At 31.3% G+C, this 13,855-nt stretch overlaps 3 protein-coding genes across 3 annotated transcripts; 1 reads left to right on the forward strand and 2 right to left on the reverse strand.

Moving 5' to 3' along the window:
• Positions 1-347: 347 nt before the first annotated feature.
• LOC102665661 (two-component response regulator-like PRR95) lies at positions 348-3,043 on the reverse strand. The gene is made up of 4 exons (XM_006580497.3): positions 2,083-3,043; positions 1,617-1,769; positions 1,192-1,320; positions 348-876 (listed from the first exon to the last, which is right to left on the reverse strand). The coding sequence occupies exons 1-4, from the start codon at positions 2,650-2,652 to the stop codon at positions 793-795; spliced, it is 936 nt and encodes a 311-aa protein (XP_006580560.1). The 5' UTR covers positions 2,653-3,043; the 3' UTR covers positions 348-792.
• Positions 3,044-7,870: 4,827 nt separating this feature from the next.
• Positions 7,871-11,274, forward strand: LOC100788490 (uncharacterized). Its single transcript, XM_003525334.5, has 8 exons — positions 7,871-8,227; positions 8,321-8,342; positions 9,074-9,130; positions 9,218-9,299; positions 10,161-10,256; positions 10,371-10,495; positions 10,591-10,609; positions 10,694-11,274. Exons 1-8 carry the CDS (start codon positions 8,128-8,130, stop codon positions 10,967-10,969), a joined length of 777 nt encoding a protein of 258 aa, XP_003525382.1. The 5' UTR covers positions 7,871-8,127; the 3' UTR covers positions 10,970-11,274.
• Positions 11,275-12,808: 1,534 nt separating this feature from the next.
• LOC100789020 (brassinosteroid-responsive RING protein 1) lies at positions 12,809-13,641 on the reverse strand. Its single transcript, XM_003525335.5, has one exon. It carries the CDS (start codon positions 13,453-13,455, stop codon positions 12,985-12,987), a length of 471 nt encoding a protein of 156 aa, XP_003525383.1. The 5' UTR covers positions 13,456-13,641; the 3' UTR covers positions 12,809-12,984.
• Between the last annotated feature and the right edge of the window lie 214 nt (positions 13,642-13,855).

Here is a 13,855-nt window from a genome sequence, read left to right on the forward strand (position 1 = left end):
GGTCATTCTTATTTATTGGATGTATTTGAGTCAAAGATTCAAGGCTCAATCATCCTATATTAAAGATTCCATTAGACATTATAATTATAGAATATGATTTATATTTTCTTAATCTAGATCGTTCATAATCTTTCAAAAGTCAAACTTAAAAAATGAATATATTTATTATCAAGTGATTCAAAGTCCTTCAATCATCAAGTCTAAAAGACATGAACGCTTGTTATATTTGATAATTGGTTAATCATCTTATATATAGATAAAAAAAAATTAAATTTATTTTCAAAGTAATTAATAAATTTTGGTTGAGAAATACTTACTAAACTAAAAATAAAAGTTTAGTCAAATACTTAATTATATATCTCGTGTTAATTTTATTCCTCACTTCAAAGAAGGTTGAATGTATAAAGGCATAATTACTCCTTTGTTTAAAAACATGTCATGATTATGGAATATGATTTTTATATACACACAGATACACTAATCAATTGGTAAATCATAACTTGGAATAAAAAAATATATAGGGGTGCAAGTGTGCAACTACAACTAATCTAACCGGGGCATCCTTGTCTAACAACCCAATTTCATGTTTGTCCTCCGGAACATCTCAGATTCCACGTACACGGACTTATCGATATATTTTATTTAATTGAACATAAAAAAAGGAAGAAAAAAAATCATCTGCACCTAAAATTACTTATGGAGGCTTTTCCTTGACAAAGCACTATGAGCCTGAACTTTCCTTAAGGCTCAATTCAGTGTTCTAAAACTCAAAAGCCACCGTATTGAAACTGGCTAGCTCCATAATTTCTCAATTAAATACTGTTCTGTTACCACTGTTACATCGTCTTGCTCTTCATGCAATCGCAATTCTTCCATCTGCACGAAAAACACATGAATTATATCAACACCCCTTCAACTACGTAATCAACAAAATCACCTTATTAGTACTAGTTAAATATTCTAATTAATCAGATCCAGTTTCCACTAATATTTAGAGAAAAAGAAAATTGAGAAGTAAAATAAATTATTTTCTCATATACATTCAAATTAACTTATGTATATAAACTTTTAGAGAAATTAGATGATAACTTTATAAAAAAAATGCATATTCTATCATCTTATTTTACCAGCTTTAATTCATTTTTGCTAATTAAAACTGACAAAGCAACAAAATTAGTAATTAATATTTACCCAGAAATCGACATCATCTTCATCTCGGGTGGAACATGAAACCTTGGGAGTTTCGCTGGCCTCGTCGTTGCGGGCAAATCTACCACGTATGCGTGGTCGATTATCTGCAAGTGTCTTTCGGCATGCATACTGGTAACCATATAAAAAATAAATAAAAATCAGAGACCTTTATACTAAGTCATCAGTAATTATATAAAATAAAATTCACCTCATATCTTAAACCAAAATCTTAATACTCAGATTTTATGATTTTTATCTTGCCACTAATATGTTATTCAAACTTTTTATTTTTATCCAATATCAAACTTCACCTATTCCTACATATTACTTCTCTTAATCACACATATATACGCCACTATTTCATGCATTGAGACATTATTGAATTACAAAGAAATAGTACTATTTGTTACTCTTTCTTTCCTTACCTTAATGGTTTTGTTGAAGTTCCTCTGGGTTCTCTTGGCTCTGTATTTAGAAATTCTTTCTTTTCTTTCCTCGGCACTGTAACGCCCTACTTTGAAGTTCGATTCCTCCAACAACGGCGCCTCCGTTGGAGACATGTGATTTCCCTTCATGTTCTGCTCAACAAATAAAACAAGCTTCAATCTAACCAACTTTGAAAGAAAAATGTTACAAAAATAACAAGCAAATTACAATAATTACTATATCATGGTGTTATTAATGGACGATAATGAGATACAACAATTCACGCTGTTCAACCTCCCAGCTGAGTTAAATCCTCTTATAACGTAAGGATGAATCAAGGCTTAAATTTTTCATTAGAAGAACTATCACATTTAATATCTGGCAATCTTTCGAACAAGATAGTTTTTGAAAGAAAATAGTATAATTTATAATAAAAAAAAAACTTCTGGGTGTTTTTAATTTTACCTGCAAATCTCCTGTGCTGCAAACCCTTCTCATTTGTCCACCAAAGACAGTGTCTTCAGGGGAACTCATCTCATGGCTTTGAAATTTTGTAGAATCCTCGCGAGTGTCACTGTAAGGTTTCCCTTCGTAGGAGTTGCTGCTGAAGCTCCTCAGCATGTACTTGGAAAAATTCTCAGCACCACTATAACTGTGACTGTGAGGAAGGAGTTGCTGACCGTAGACATAATCAACACCCATTTGGCATTCCTCAGTTTTCACTTCAGACCCATCAAAAGCTGAGAAGCTTCCAAATTCATTTGCCAAGTTTTGGCCATTTGACAGAGGCTGCACGTGGTTAGCATGGTAAAGGCTAAGGCTTTCCAAGTGGGAACTTGGAGGTGAGAAAGAGAAAAAAGAAGGGGAAAACGGGTCGAGGGAATTATAAAGAGCATTGGAATTCTCTTGAGAATTGGCGAAGAAAGGAAAAGATTCCGAGAGAAAAGGAAGGTCTCCAACTCCATCAGAGGAAACCGAGTCTGAGTTTGAATGTGTGTAAAAGGTAGTGTCAAAAGCATAGAGATCAGAAGACATAGAGAGACAAAATTGAACCTCTGAAATGAATCGACTAAAACAACACAGAACAGAAAATGGTTATTGAAACAACTTACAGAATAATAATAACGAAGTTAGTTGTTTCTTTTTTCTTCTTTTGGTTGGTGACGGATGCTATTTTGTCTCATGTATTTGTTTCTGTGAGTACAATTCGAGCTTTGAACGATCAAATTGAAGGCCTTGAACAACACGACAAAGTTTCTCACTTTAACGACGCAGATTGAGAGTTGAGAGTACTGCATCCCTTATTTATAGCAGGGAAATGTTAAAGCTACACTTTTTTTTACGACTTATTTATATCTGAGACCATCTTCATTTTTTTAGATGGAATAAAAAAATAGTTGCAGTATTTGAACCCAAAATCTCTGCTTATAAATAATCTCACATCATTGGATCCCATTTGACTCTTATCTTTAATTTAACAAAAATATAATTAACCAATTCCGTAGAAAAATGATAATTCTATCTTCATTGTAATAATTATTTTTTTATGAGATTTTTTAACTTCTTTTACTAAATATTTTACTTTAGTAAAATAGGTCACACAATTACATATTACTTATTTTTATAATTTTAAGGAATTTTTTTTCTTTAATTCAACAACTTAGTTTTTTTTTACTAAATAAGCTTAACAAGTAACCTTACATCCTTATATTTTAATAACAATAATTTTAATTTTGCAAGTGATCTCATAATAATTATTTTTTATTTTATATATATATATATATATATATATATATTTGTTTTTAAATGATCTTAAACACCGGTGTTTAAATGAGCATCTGATGCTTAATAAGAGTTTGCCTCCAATGGTTGAATCATGAATGCTTAACAAAGACTCATTCTTAACAAGAATATCACCCTTTTAAGAATTCCGATAGAGATGGTCTAAGACTTAGTTTTATCAAGTGTTTTTTTACAGCAAATCATCCTTGCAACTTTGTCATTTTCTCCTCTCTCTTTTTTTATTTGTTTTTTTTTTTATCTATTGTTATTTTCTCCTTTCGTAGACGTTTTAGTATTTCTCTTTATGGTAGATGTTTAGTATTTCGCTTCCTTCTTTCTAATGCACCACATTTTTATGGTAAACGTTTAGTTCTCTCTCTCTCTCTATATATATATTCTCCAAGGTCGCTTGGTGGACCCTTTTTATTTAAATTCAACCATTCACCACGAAATAATTAACGCACAGAATATACGAACTTTTATGTGCATGGATATTTTTTTAAATTATTAATTAGTAATAAATAAAATATATATTATGTTTTTTTACGAAATACAATTCGTGCCAATTTAAGTAAAACGTTTTCTTACAAATTAGTAATTTCTGTTTTAAATTACAGTATTACACCCTCTCCTCGAAATTACTGAATTTTTTATTTTGTAAGTTGGATGTAGGGTGCAGTACTTTTTTTTTCGACGGTATTTTTAGTTTTAAAAGTTTAAAATTTTGATTTATAGTCATAAGTTTTCAAAGTATTTGTAATTATTCTTTACTCAGTCTGACCCAACCCAACGTCCAAAGCGAGGAAAGCGGTCCTATTTGACAGAATTTTTAGTGGGTTACATTTTTTTTAGTTTGGCTTATCCATTGACTTATTGATCAACACTAAATTGACCCATATTTTTTTGTCTAAATTTATTTGAATAATAATAATAATAATCTTTTTACAGGCTCAGTTTGGCTTGCTTGATTCGTCAAGCTGGAACAAAATGAACCAGTTCTATTTGAGCATCTATCATAAAATAAGTTTCAGTGCTGCTGCATGTCACAAGATTCATAAAGTAAAAGAAGACAAAATTTTACACTAACAAATTATAATATTGATCTTCCTTATACAAATTTTAAGTATGATAAAATAGGGAAAATAGTATAATTTTTTCAACAAAAAAAAAGAGAAGGACAAAGAGGGTGGGAATTTTAGAATGAAAGTGTAATTTAATTTATAGAGAGAGAGATTTAAAAAGAAAATGAAATATGGAGACCGGAGAAGAAGGACAATTACTTAATAAAATTTAAAGATAATAGTGTCTAACAAAAAGTATAAATCAAAATAGGATATTCCCATTATTTATATATATATATATATATATATATATATATATATATATATATATATATATATGGGCGAACCCTGGTGCAGTGGTAAAGTATATGTAAAGGTAAGGCTGCTTACAACATCCATTCTCCATATCTTCGCATAGCGAAGAGCCTCTAGGTAATGGGATACGAAATTATATATATATATATATATATATATTATATTGTAGATATTATTTTTTTTAAAAATATTTTCAGATGATTTCAATTTTCATGTAGAGTTGTCAATGAATCAGAAATAATTTTATATGAAACTTTAGAGTAGTTATTATAAAAATTAACATGTATGACATTATGTAATTAGATCACATTGTAAGAAAAAATATACTGTAAGATTATTATTTTTATTTTTCTTGTCTTAGGTTGAGATATCTGCTTTTCCTTTTAAAACCTTTACCACAAAATCTCTATGAAAATCCATAAATTATCCAAAGAGGAGGAGGATGCTAATAACTTTGAATTTGAAAAGTAAGTAGAATAAATTAATTTGAGATATGACGAGATAAAGTAAAAAATATATATTATATCATTGTTTGAATATTTTTAATATGGGGTGACTAATACACCCAAACAATCATAGTAAACACTAAAACTGTAACATGAACAACTCCAACGTTGATTCTCTTTTTTTAAACCAATAGTTGTGAGTTTGAAAATCAGTGGAATCTAACATGCACAAACAAACTTTTAAATGAAAGTTATACATATTTTGAATTTGTAATAGAATGTGAAATTTTTTCATTTTTCAACGCTAAGCTAAAAACGCCCTCAACAGCCAAAGGCGATGACGTGATTGTACCTAGCTACGCCATTCCCTCTTCAACAAGTTTGTCCAAATTCCTAAATTAGTTCTGAGAGTTGCTTTTTAAAGGCTCTCACTCAGATTTCAATCTCAAGAGTGACTTCGCTCAGTTGTTTGAGGCCCAAATCCAACGCTAGGCCCAAGTCTCACTGCACCTTAAAAACGATTTTCTTTCTATATACCCATCCAATTTCTATATGCACATCTGATAATAACTCTCCACTCCTTGCCAAATTTGGGTATAGCTAGCCCAAATTTTCTTTGGCTTAGTTGCATATTTTATTCTTTAACTATCATTATTTTGTAAATTTTATCATCTAATTTTTTGTTCAAAGATTTTCACTGAAATTTTTAATTTTTGTGCATTTTTATAATTTTTTTAAAATATTTGTTTAATCTAAATGTTATTTTTACATTTTTAAACATTGTTACAAATGAACCTTAAGAAACTAAATTCTTTGGAAAAAATATATTTAAAGCAGTGGAAAAAGCTTCTCTTTTTTTTTTTTCTAAAATATGTTTAAAGTCCCTGATAAATAATTAAATTTTGTTTTGAATCCCAAATAAATTTTTTGTTGTTTTTTTAGTATCTGATATATGATATATTAAAAATTTTATTTTAATTTTTTATAGTTAGTTAATTAATGACCTAACACAATAAATAATATTGGAAAGATTTATTAAGTAATACATGATAGAGATTCAAAACAAAAAATTTAATATATCAAAAACTTGAAATAACAAAATAATTTATTAGGGATCTGAATAAAATACAATGATTTATCAGGGACATTAAATATATTTTAAAAAAATTAAAATATCTTGTCATATGAACATTTATGAGGGTGTTTATATATATATATAGTCAAGTTTATAAAAATAATTTATACAATTAGTCAAATATTTTAGTTGTTGTAACCGGTTGATGTTAAATTAATTTATACAGTTTGGAAGGATCAATTAAAAATATAATCAATATTTTAACGATAAAAAAGCTATTTATATATTGGACTGTTTTTCAGTGTATAATAGTTGCACTAAAATTTCAATTCATGATTTCATGTAAATCGTTCCAATTCCCACTAGTAACTTTTATAATATATATATATATATATATATATATATATATATATATATATATATATATATATTGCTAGCTTACATATTTATTATTATTATTATTATTATTTATGTAAAAATATGAAAAATATTATGTCTATATTGTTAGTGTAAAAAATTTATATTATCCATCGATCAAAATAACGTTTTGTAATGTTCAATAATTATTATAAAAAATAATAAATTTATGTAGTACTTTTGTGTTTAAATAATATTATAAAAAACTTTTACAGAATCATTATTTTATTTAGACATCTTAAAACCGATAAAGCAATAAAAAAAAAAAAGGTGGCCTTTCAATTACAGTGGCGTTCATTACGAGCTCAACACCCTTTCATTCAAATCAAAGGTCATAAAAAAAAAAAAATCAAAGGTAACGCTATTCTCATTTATTATCTTTAAGCGTCACTTTATAAGAGGAATAAAATAGTTCAATAAGTTCTTTTAGGCTGTTATCAAATTAGATTTTATAGTAATAGTAATATATAATAAATTATAAGTATTTAAATTATCTCCAAAATTTAACCTATTATAATTTAGATTAGTTAATAATATAATTTTTTTACATTAAAAATGTATAAAAATTATTCTCTTTGTATAATATTTTATGTTTGATATTGTTGCAAGGATTTTATATCATAAACTAAATAAAATAACTTTGTATATAATTTTTAAAATAATAATTAAAAAATTAATAAATTTTAATTATATAATCTTACATTATTAAACAATAATATACAAAATTTTATACAGTTAAAGCATTTTAGTTAATATTTCCTTTAATTTTTTAACTTTAAATTACATATTTTATTTACCATACAACTTTTTTTTGTAAAGTGAGAACACAACAAAAAAACAACAACTAATTGAAATTGAAATATACTAAAATATTAATTTTCTTAATTTTATTAGCTAATTATTACAAATGGATAAGGAATGAAGAGGAGGATTGTGCATTGTCTTGCTCTTGTATATGTAAAGAGGATTTTCGGACTCGAACTCATAATTATTAATTTTGTAATAATTATTTTAAAAATTATAATAGTTGACGCATTATATAAAAAAAATAAATTATACAGTTTTTGGTATTAATACTTATTTGTTCTTTTGGCAAAATGATATTTGTTTTGATACTTGTTATTATAAGATTATTTGCAAAATAAAAGGTAATTAAAAAGGTGATGTAGGGAATAATTAATTGAAGTCCTGGTGGACTTTGTCTGTTAGAGACTTAGAGGGCTTACTTGGGATCAACCAAGCTTCAACACCCAAAACCACGCGGATTCTTCCTTCATTTCCTTATTTTCTCAGCAAAACGACCACGATTTCCTCATATCTGTTATCTGTTATATATACCTATATCGTATCCGCATTTCCGAAAGGATATATCTGATCTAGTAGGGTTTTGTGACTGCTCAACAACCCAATCGCCATGGCGTCGCAGGAGAGTATCGAAAAGATGCTGTCACGGCAGAATTACCGGAATTTATGGCACACCGATCTCTTGAGATCCATTCAGGCCGATACACCTTGTAAGGACTCTCTCTCTCTCACACACACACTTTTTCAATTTTCGGCTTCCTAATTTCACACTGACATCGTCTTCGAAACACGACTTTGCGCAGATTGTTGCCTCGCGTTGTGGTGGTATGTGATCTGGAACTTCCTCTCACTATGGCGATGTTCTTGTCAATTCTTGTTCTGTAGATCTGATGATTGTTGTTTCTAGTCTGAAATTTTGTTCGTTTGGACGAGGAATCGAATCTTTAATTTTCACTTTCGCTGTTTATCATTTTCGAGTTATAGAACTCGCATTAACGTTGACTTGCGTGGACTAACGAAGTAATTTGATATTCTGCTTAAAGAAAAAGGAGTTTCTGCGCTCTGTTCAAATTGATCGGTGTTATTATTCGTTTAATTGTGTATTTTATAAGATCTGTAGATCTGAGGAAGAAAGGGTGAAAAACGTTCATATTCATATTGTAGGGTATAGACAAACTATGCTTATTCCGGGTGGTTTAAGATTTACTGAATTGTCAAGGGGTTGGTGAATGTAAAATAACAATGGCGGGCCCGTGGCTCTGTCTTTGGGGACAATAATGTCTTGGACAGTAGGTGATGAGTGTTGAAGGAATCTGGTCTCTGACAATGTCAGTATTGTATCCTGAGTGAACGGAGTCTGATGGTATCGAGCAAAGTGATACGTGAAATATTTGATACTATCGTGAATGATAAATGTTGTCTTTATTTTGGTTGTGAATAGTTTGTATCCTTAAGAAAACTACGTCGCTGTGATATTTTGAGGATCTGCTGTGTCTGTCACTGCTTTAATTTATTTTCTGCAGTAAGTAATCTAATTTTCTATTGTTCCATTATAGTGCGCCATGTGTGTCTTACCTTCTTCGCAAAAGAGCCCTTTATGATGATATGTCAAGGTAATTGATACTATTTCTGTTTTCCCAGGATTCCAAAATGATTTACAGTCTGTTTGTGTGATATATCTGTCTTATTATTTGTTCCAGATACACATGTTGTGCTGGCTACATGCCTTGCAGTGGTAGGTGTGGAGAAAGTAAATGTCCAGAATTTTGCCTTTGCACTGAGGTATAAAAATGTGAACCTGTTTTCTTTACTTTATGGCTAGGTTATGAATTAATGAAAAAGAAAATGCACGTACAGGATTTTATGGTTAGGATAGTAAATTGTTTCCAACGTTCGAGATTAGGCTTGTTACTGCTGTTATTGTTCTTGTGTTTGAAATCACGAATGAAATTTGATAAAAATAGTTAACTCTTAATGGTGAGGGATAAATGGTGGGTTAAAACTTAAAACGTTTAACCATCAAAGCAAAATCTTTTGATCTCTCCTTGGAATGTTGTGAAGGTAGGCACTAGGCATATTTTAGATGCCGCCCTAGTAGCAAATGAGGTAGTTGGAAGATTTAAGGTTAAATAATTGGGAATTTTCAATTGAAGTGTGTTATAAGTTTCCGACTGTAGGTTGGATGTGAGGACCCATTAAAGTTTTCAAAATTACAGGGACTCAAATGATCAAATCAAAATACAACTCAAAATTTCTGAACATCCTTTTAGATAGAAATGTCAGTATTCAAAATGGAGAATATAGACCCCTAGAGTGTCTTTTCACTAGTTTGTCTTTGTTAATGATGAACTGAAGTCTTTGTTTTCATGGTCAAAAGAGGACTTAGGAAGGTAGTTGTGCTAAGTAAGCTGTTGATTTCATTTATTAAGTTGAGCCGTAATTATAACTGTTCCTTTGGTTTTAAGTTGTTCATTTATTTCATTTATTGGGTGTCAGGAAATAGCATTTGAGCAATTATAAATTGTTATTTGGAATTAATAAAGAGCACGCAGGATTCCTTTGGAGCTGGTTTTCTGGGTCTTGAATTTTCTGTGGCTTTTTCAAGTAGCATGCTTTATTTATTCCTATGCGTCTTTGTTTCAGGTTTTCCTCTGCTTTGGAAATTCAGTCGCCTCAACCCGCTTTCTATTGCAAGATGAATTTAACATTCAAACCACGCAATGTGATAATTGCATTATTGTACTCTCTCCCTCCCTCTATCTGCTTTACACTTGCATTCACCGCCAGATACGCATGCAAATGTTTTATTTTCTCATTGATATTCTGTTAATTACATGTAACTCTTTTGTTTAGGGTTTCATGTTTTGCCTTCAACAAATTGCATGTATATTCTCTATTGTTGCCATGATTGTGGGAAGCAGTGAAATTCAAGAGGCTTCTCAGCTGCTGTCTTGTTTGGCTGACTTTGTGTACTGCACGTAAGGCTTCCTCTTCTGTCTCAAGTCAAAATATATATTGTTCACTTTCTAGCGGAAGGAGTTTGTACTAATTTTATTATTCTTTTTATTTGTAGGGTCTGTGCATGCATGCAGGTAAGTTTATTCAATTATTTCTGAAATGGTTAATCATTATGTCCTATGCATGATAATTATCACTTAAGCAAATTTTGTTTGCAGACTCAGCACAAGATTGAGATGGACAAGCGTGACGGGAAATTTGGACCCCAACCAGCAATGGCAGTGCCTCCTGTTCAGCAGATGTCACGCATTGATCAACAAGTTCCTCCTTTTGTTGGGTTTCCACCACAACCAGTTTATGGACAGCCTGCTCAAGGATATCCCCCCGCCGGTTACCACCCCCCTGCTACATATCCTCCACCAGAATATCCCCCCGCCGGTTACCCCCCCCCTGTTGTATATCCTCCACCAGGATATTCTGGCCACCCTAAGTGATTAGTTTAGCATGCCTTGTGTTGGTTTACAGCACCAATTGATTGGTTCATAGAACAAGGGTACATGTTTGTGGTGAAATGCAATAGTTCGATTGATAAATTAATTTGCTTTTCCCCTAGCAAGTTTTGTCTTGTGACTTGACCTTATAACTCCTATCGGGATGTCCATTTTAATACTTCGACTTCGTAAAAGGATGCGTAGGGATAACAAAAGAGGCCGTGTTGCCTTAATGTGAGTAGTTTGATCAATGTAAACGAAAAGTTTGAGTAATGAAAATACTATTACAACAGTGACAGATTTACCAATTCTCCTTGGACATTTTTTAGCCTTTGAGGTACAGCTAGATGCATGATAGATATTTAAGCAGCATGCCGTTTTTGTTATTTAAAACTACAACTCATTATTGTTTCACGTGTGACTTTACACAATTTCATATAAATAAATGATATTGGTGCTAAATAATTTCTTTTATTTGATGAGAATGTTGAGTAAGGGAGTAATCTTAGTGCATATGAAACCGGAGCTAAAGATGTCCACAAAAGGAACCAAATCAAGAAAGTCTTAAGCAAATGGAATGAACATTACCAAAAACCAAATGTGTTATAATGTATATCATACAAATGCTTCTAAAAAAATAATGTATCATACAAATTTATTTTTAAAACAATTTAAATAAAATATATTATTTTTAAATTATTTTTACTTAACATATCCTGACATAAAACGTATTTTTATGTACCTGATATAATAACTTGTTAAAGTACTTTTACCTAAACAAACACTTATATGTAAGTAGATACAAATCAACCTGTGGCTGATCCGAATTGACCTGACTTTCATAGTTTGGTTCAAAGTATGATATAAATAGTTTACTTACTGTCAAAACTACTGTGAAGTTATTATAATTAGCTTATAGGAAGCAAATCAAAGATTGATGACCCGGATCCGGCGCCAAGAAATCTATAAAGAGCATCATCACCATTAAACGATGAAAAAGCTACCCGACCCACTTTTTTTTTTCTTTCTTTTTATGTTGGTTTTCCCATCTACCATAATCATGTTAAAAACACTAATTATTTGCATGTTGCACCAGCGTCAGTCTACGCTTTTTTTTTTTTTTTTTCTGATTTTCCTATGGTAGTAAAACGAGTCAGCATATCAATTACCATTGTCCTACGTTACCTCCGCGCAGAAACGTTCAAAAGAAAATAAAGAGCTTCCTGTCTTTTTATGACTCAAATTTTGTCGAATCTGTGAAGCCCTCCATCCACTGCCACTCAAGCTCCAAAATGCTAAGACCTAAAAACTACTATTAAAGCAATTAAAGAAATACGTGCAGTGTACTCTTTGAATTTACGGTACCTTTTAATAACACCGATAATTAATGAACAAACGATTGCTTTCAAATCCGGAATGGAACAATACTCGATAGATCCTACCGATAAGATATGATAGGGGCCGCCGGTTAATAAATTAAAAATGGTTTAGGAGCATTAATATACTTTTATCACGACTTAATACATTTTAGTATGATTTTTAATAAAAATAATTATTCATTACCTAGTACTTTCTTAAACAATGTCCTTAAACTAAAGTTACCAAAACCCTATAAACCATGTTACTGTAGCTGTTCAAATCAAATAATGCTTCGCGTGCATTCTGTCATTCATGAACTTTCATAGTTTTACATTCGAAATTGGTAAATTCTTCAAAACCAAATTAAACCCCCTAGTAGACTCCACACATTTTAATGTAAAAATTAAAGCTAAGATGAATTCAAACATAATTAAATTCCAATTATGTTGTATAGGTCAAAATATGAGACGAACCAGATCCCAATTCTACAAAAATCCATCATCTAAAAGAAATCGATATACAATTGATAGAAGTCTGAGTATTTCCATGACCTCTGTATATATACACTACACATAAACAAAAAAAGAAAAAACCTCTTCTGGTTCAGGCTTTTGATTTCCCCAAAAAAAGGAAATATTTAGAATATATATAGTAGCATACTACAAAGGATCAGCGATCCCAGAGGCAGCCCAGAGTCTCTGAATAAAAGCACCTTGCATTTCGTCCGGTATAAAGGCCGTTCTGCAAAGAGGGCAGGTTCTCTGATCGTACCCCATCCAACGGTCCAAACATCCTCGGTGGAATATGTGACGACAATTCGCCAGCCGTCTGATCTCATCGTTTTCCTCGAACTCGCTCAGACACACCGCGCACGTCTCCGGGGGATCCACCAGCTCCCGGAACTTCACCACCGGCAGGATTTCCCGGATGAGCGTGGCCGACACGGATTCGAACTCTTCGGGCACTCGGGTCTGGGTTTCGGCCCAGGCAATGTCGGGCTCGAGGAAGTCGTGGAGGCCCATGAAGCGGAGGAGGCTGCAAATCAGCTTCCTGAGGAGGCCCAGGAGGGAGAGGATGTGAAGGAGAAGCTTCGGGAAGAGGAGCTCCGAGTACCCCACTGGGAAACCCATCAGAATTCAGATGTTGTTTCTTTCCGTGTCAAGAGAAAAAGTGAGAGAGAGAGAGAGAGAGAGAAGTGAACAAGAAGAAGGTGCGTTATATAGATAGAGAAGAGTTTTAAGTTTGAGTTTGAGATTCAAATGGGTTATCAATTTATGGAGATCTAGTGATATCCACCGTAAATGGAAAATGTGATTCTTTCCATATGAAATTAACTGATTAATTTACCCTTTTATTCTCACCTTTATTATGGGTAGAAAGAAGATGTTAAACGTATATTAAGTGGTTTTTTAATTATTATGTTCTAGATGTGCAACAGTTATTAAATTTGCTAATGATGACAAAATTTAATAAAATTTCTTTTTTTAATTATATTTTTTTATCTACAAAATTTGAAGGAGTGTACCGATA

The sequence above is a fragment of the Glycine max genome, chromosome 5 (genome assembly GCF_000004515.6).
Source record: "Glycine max cultivar Williams 82 chromosome 5, Glycine_max_v4.0, whole genome shotgun sequence".
Classification (NCBI taxonomy): Eukaryota; Viridiplantae; Streptophyta; class Magnoliopsida; order Fabales; family Fabaceae; genus Glycine; species Glycine max.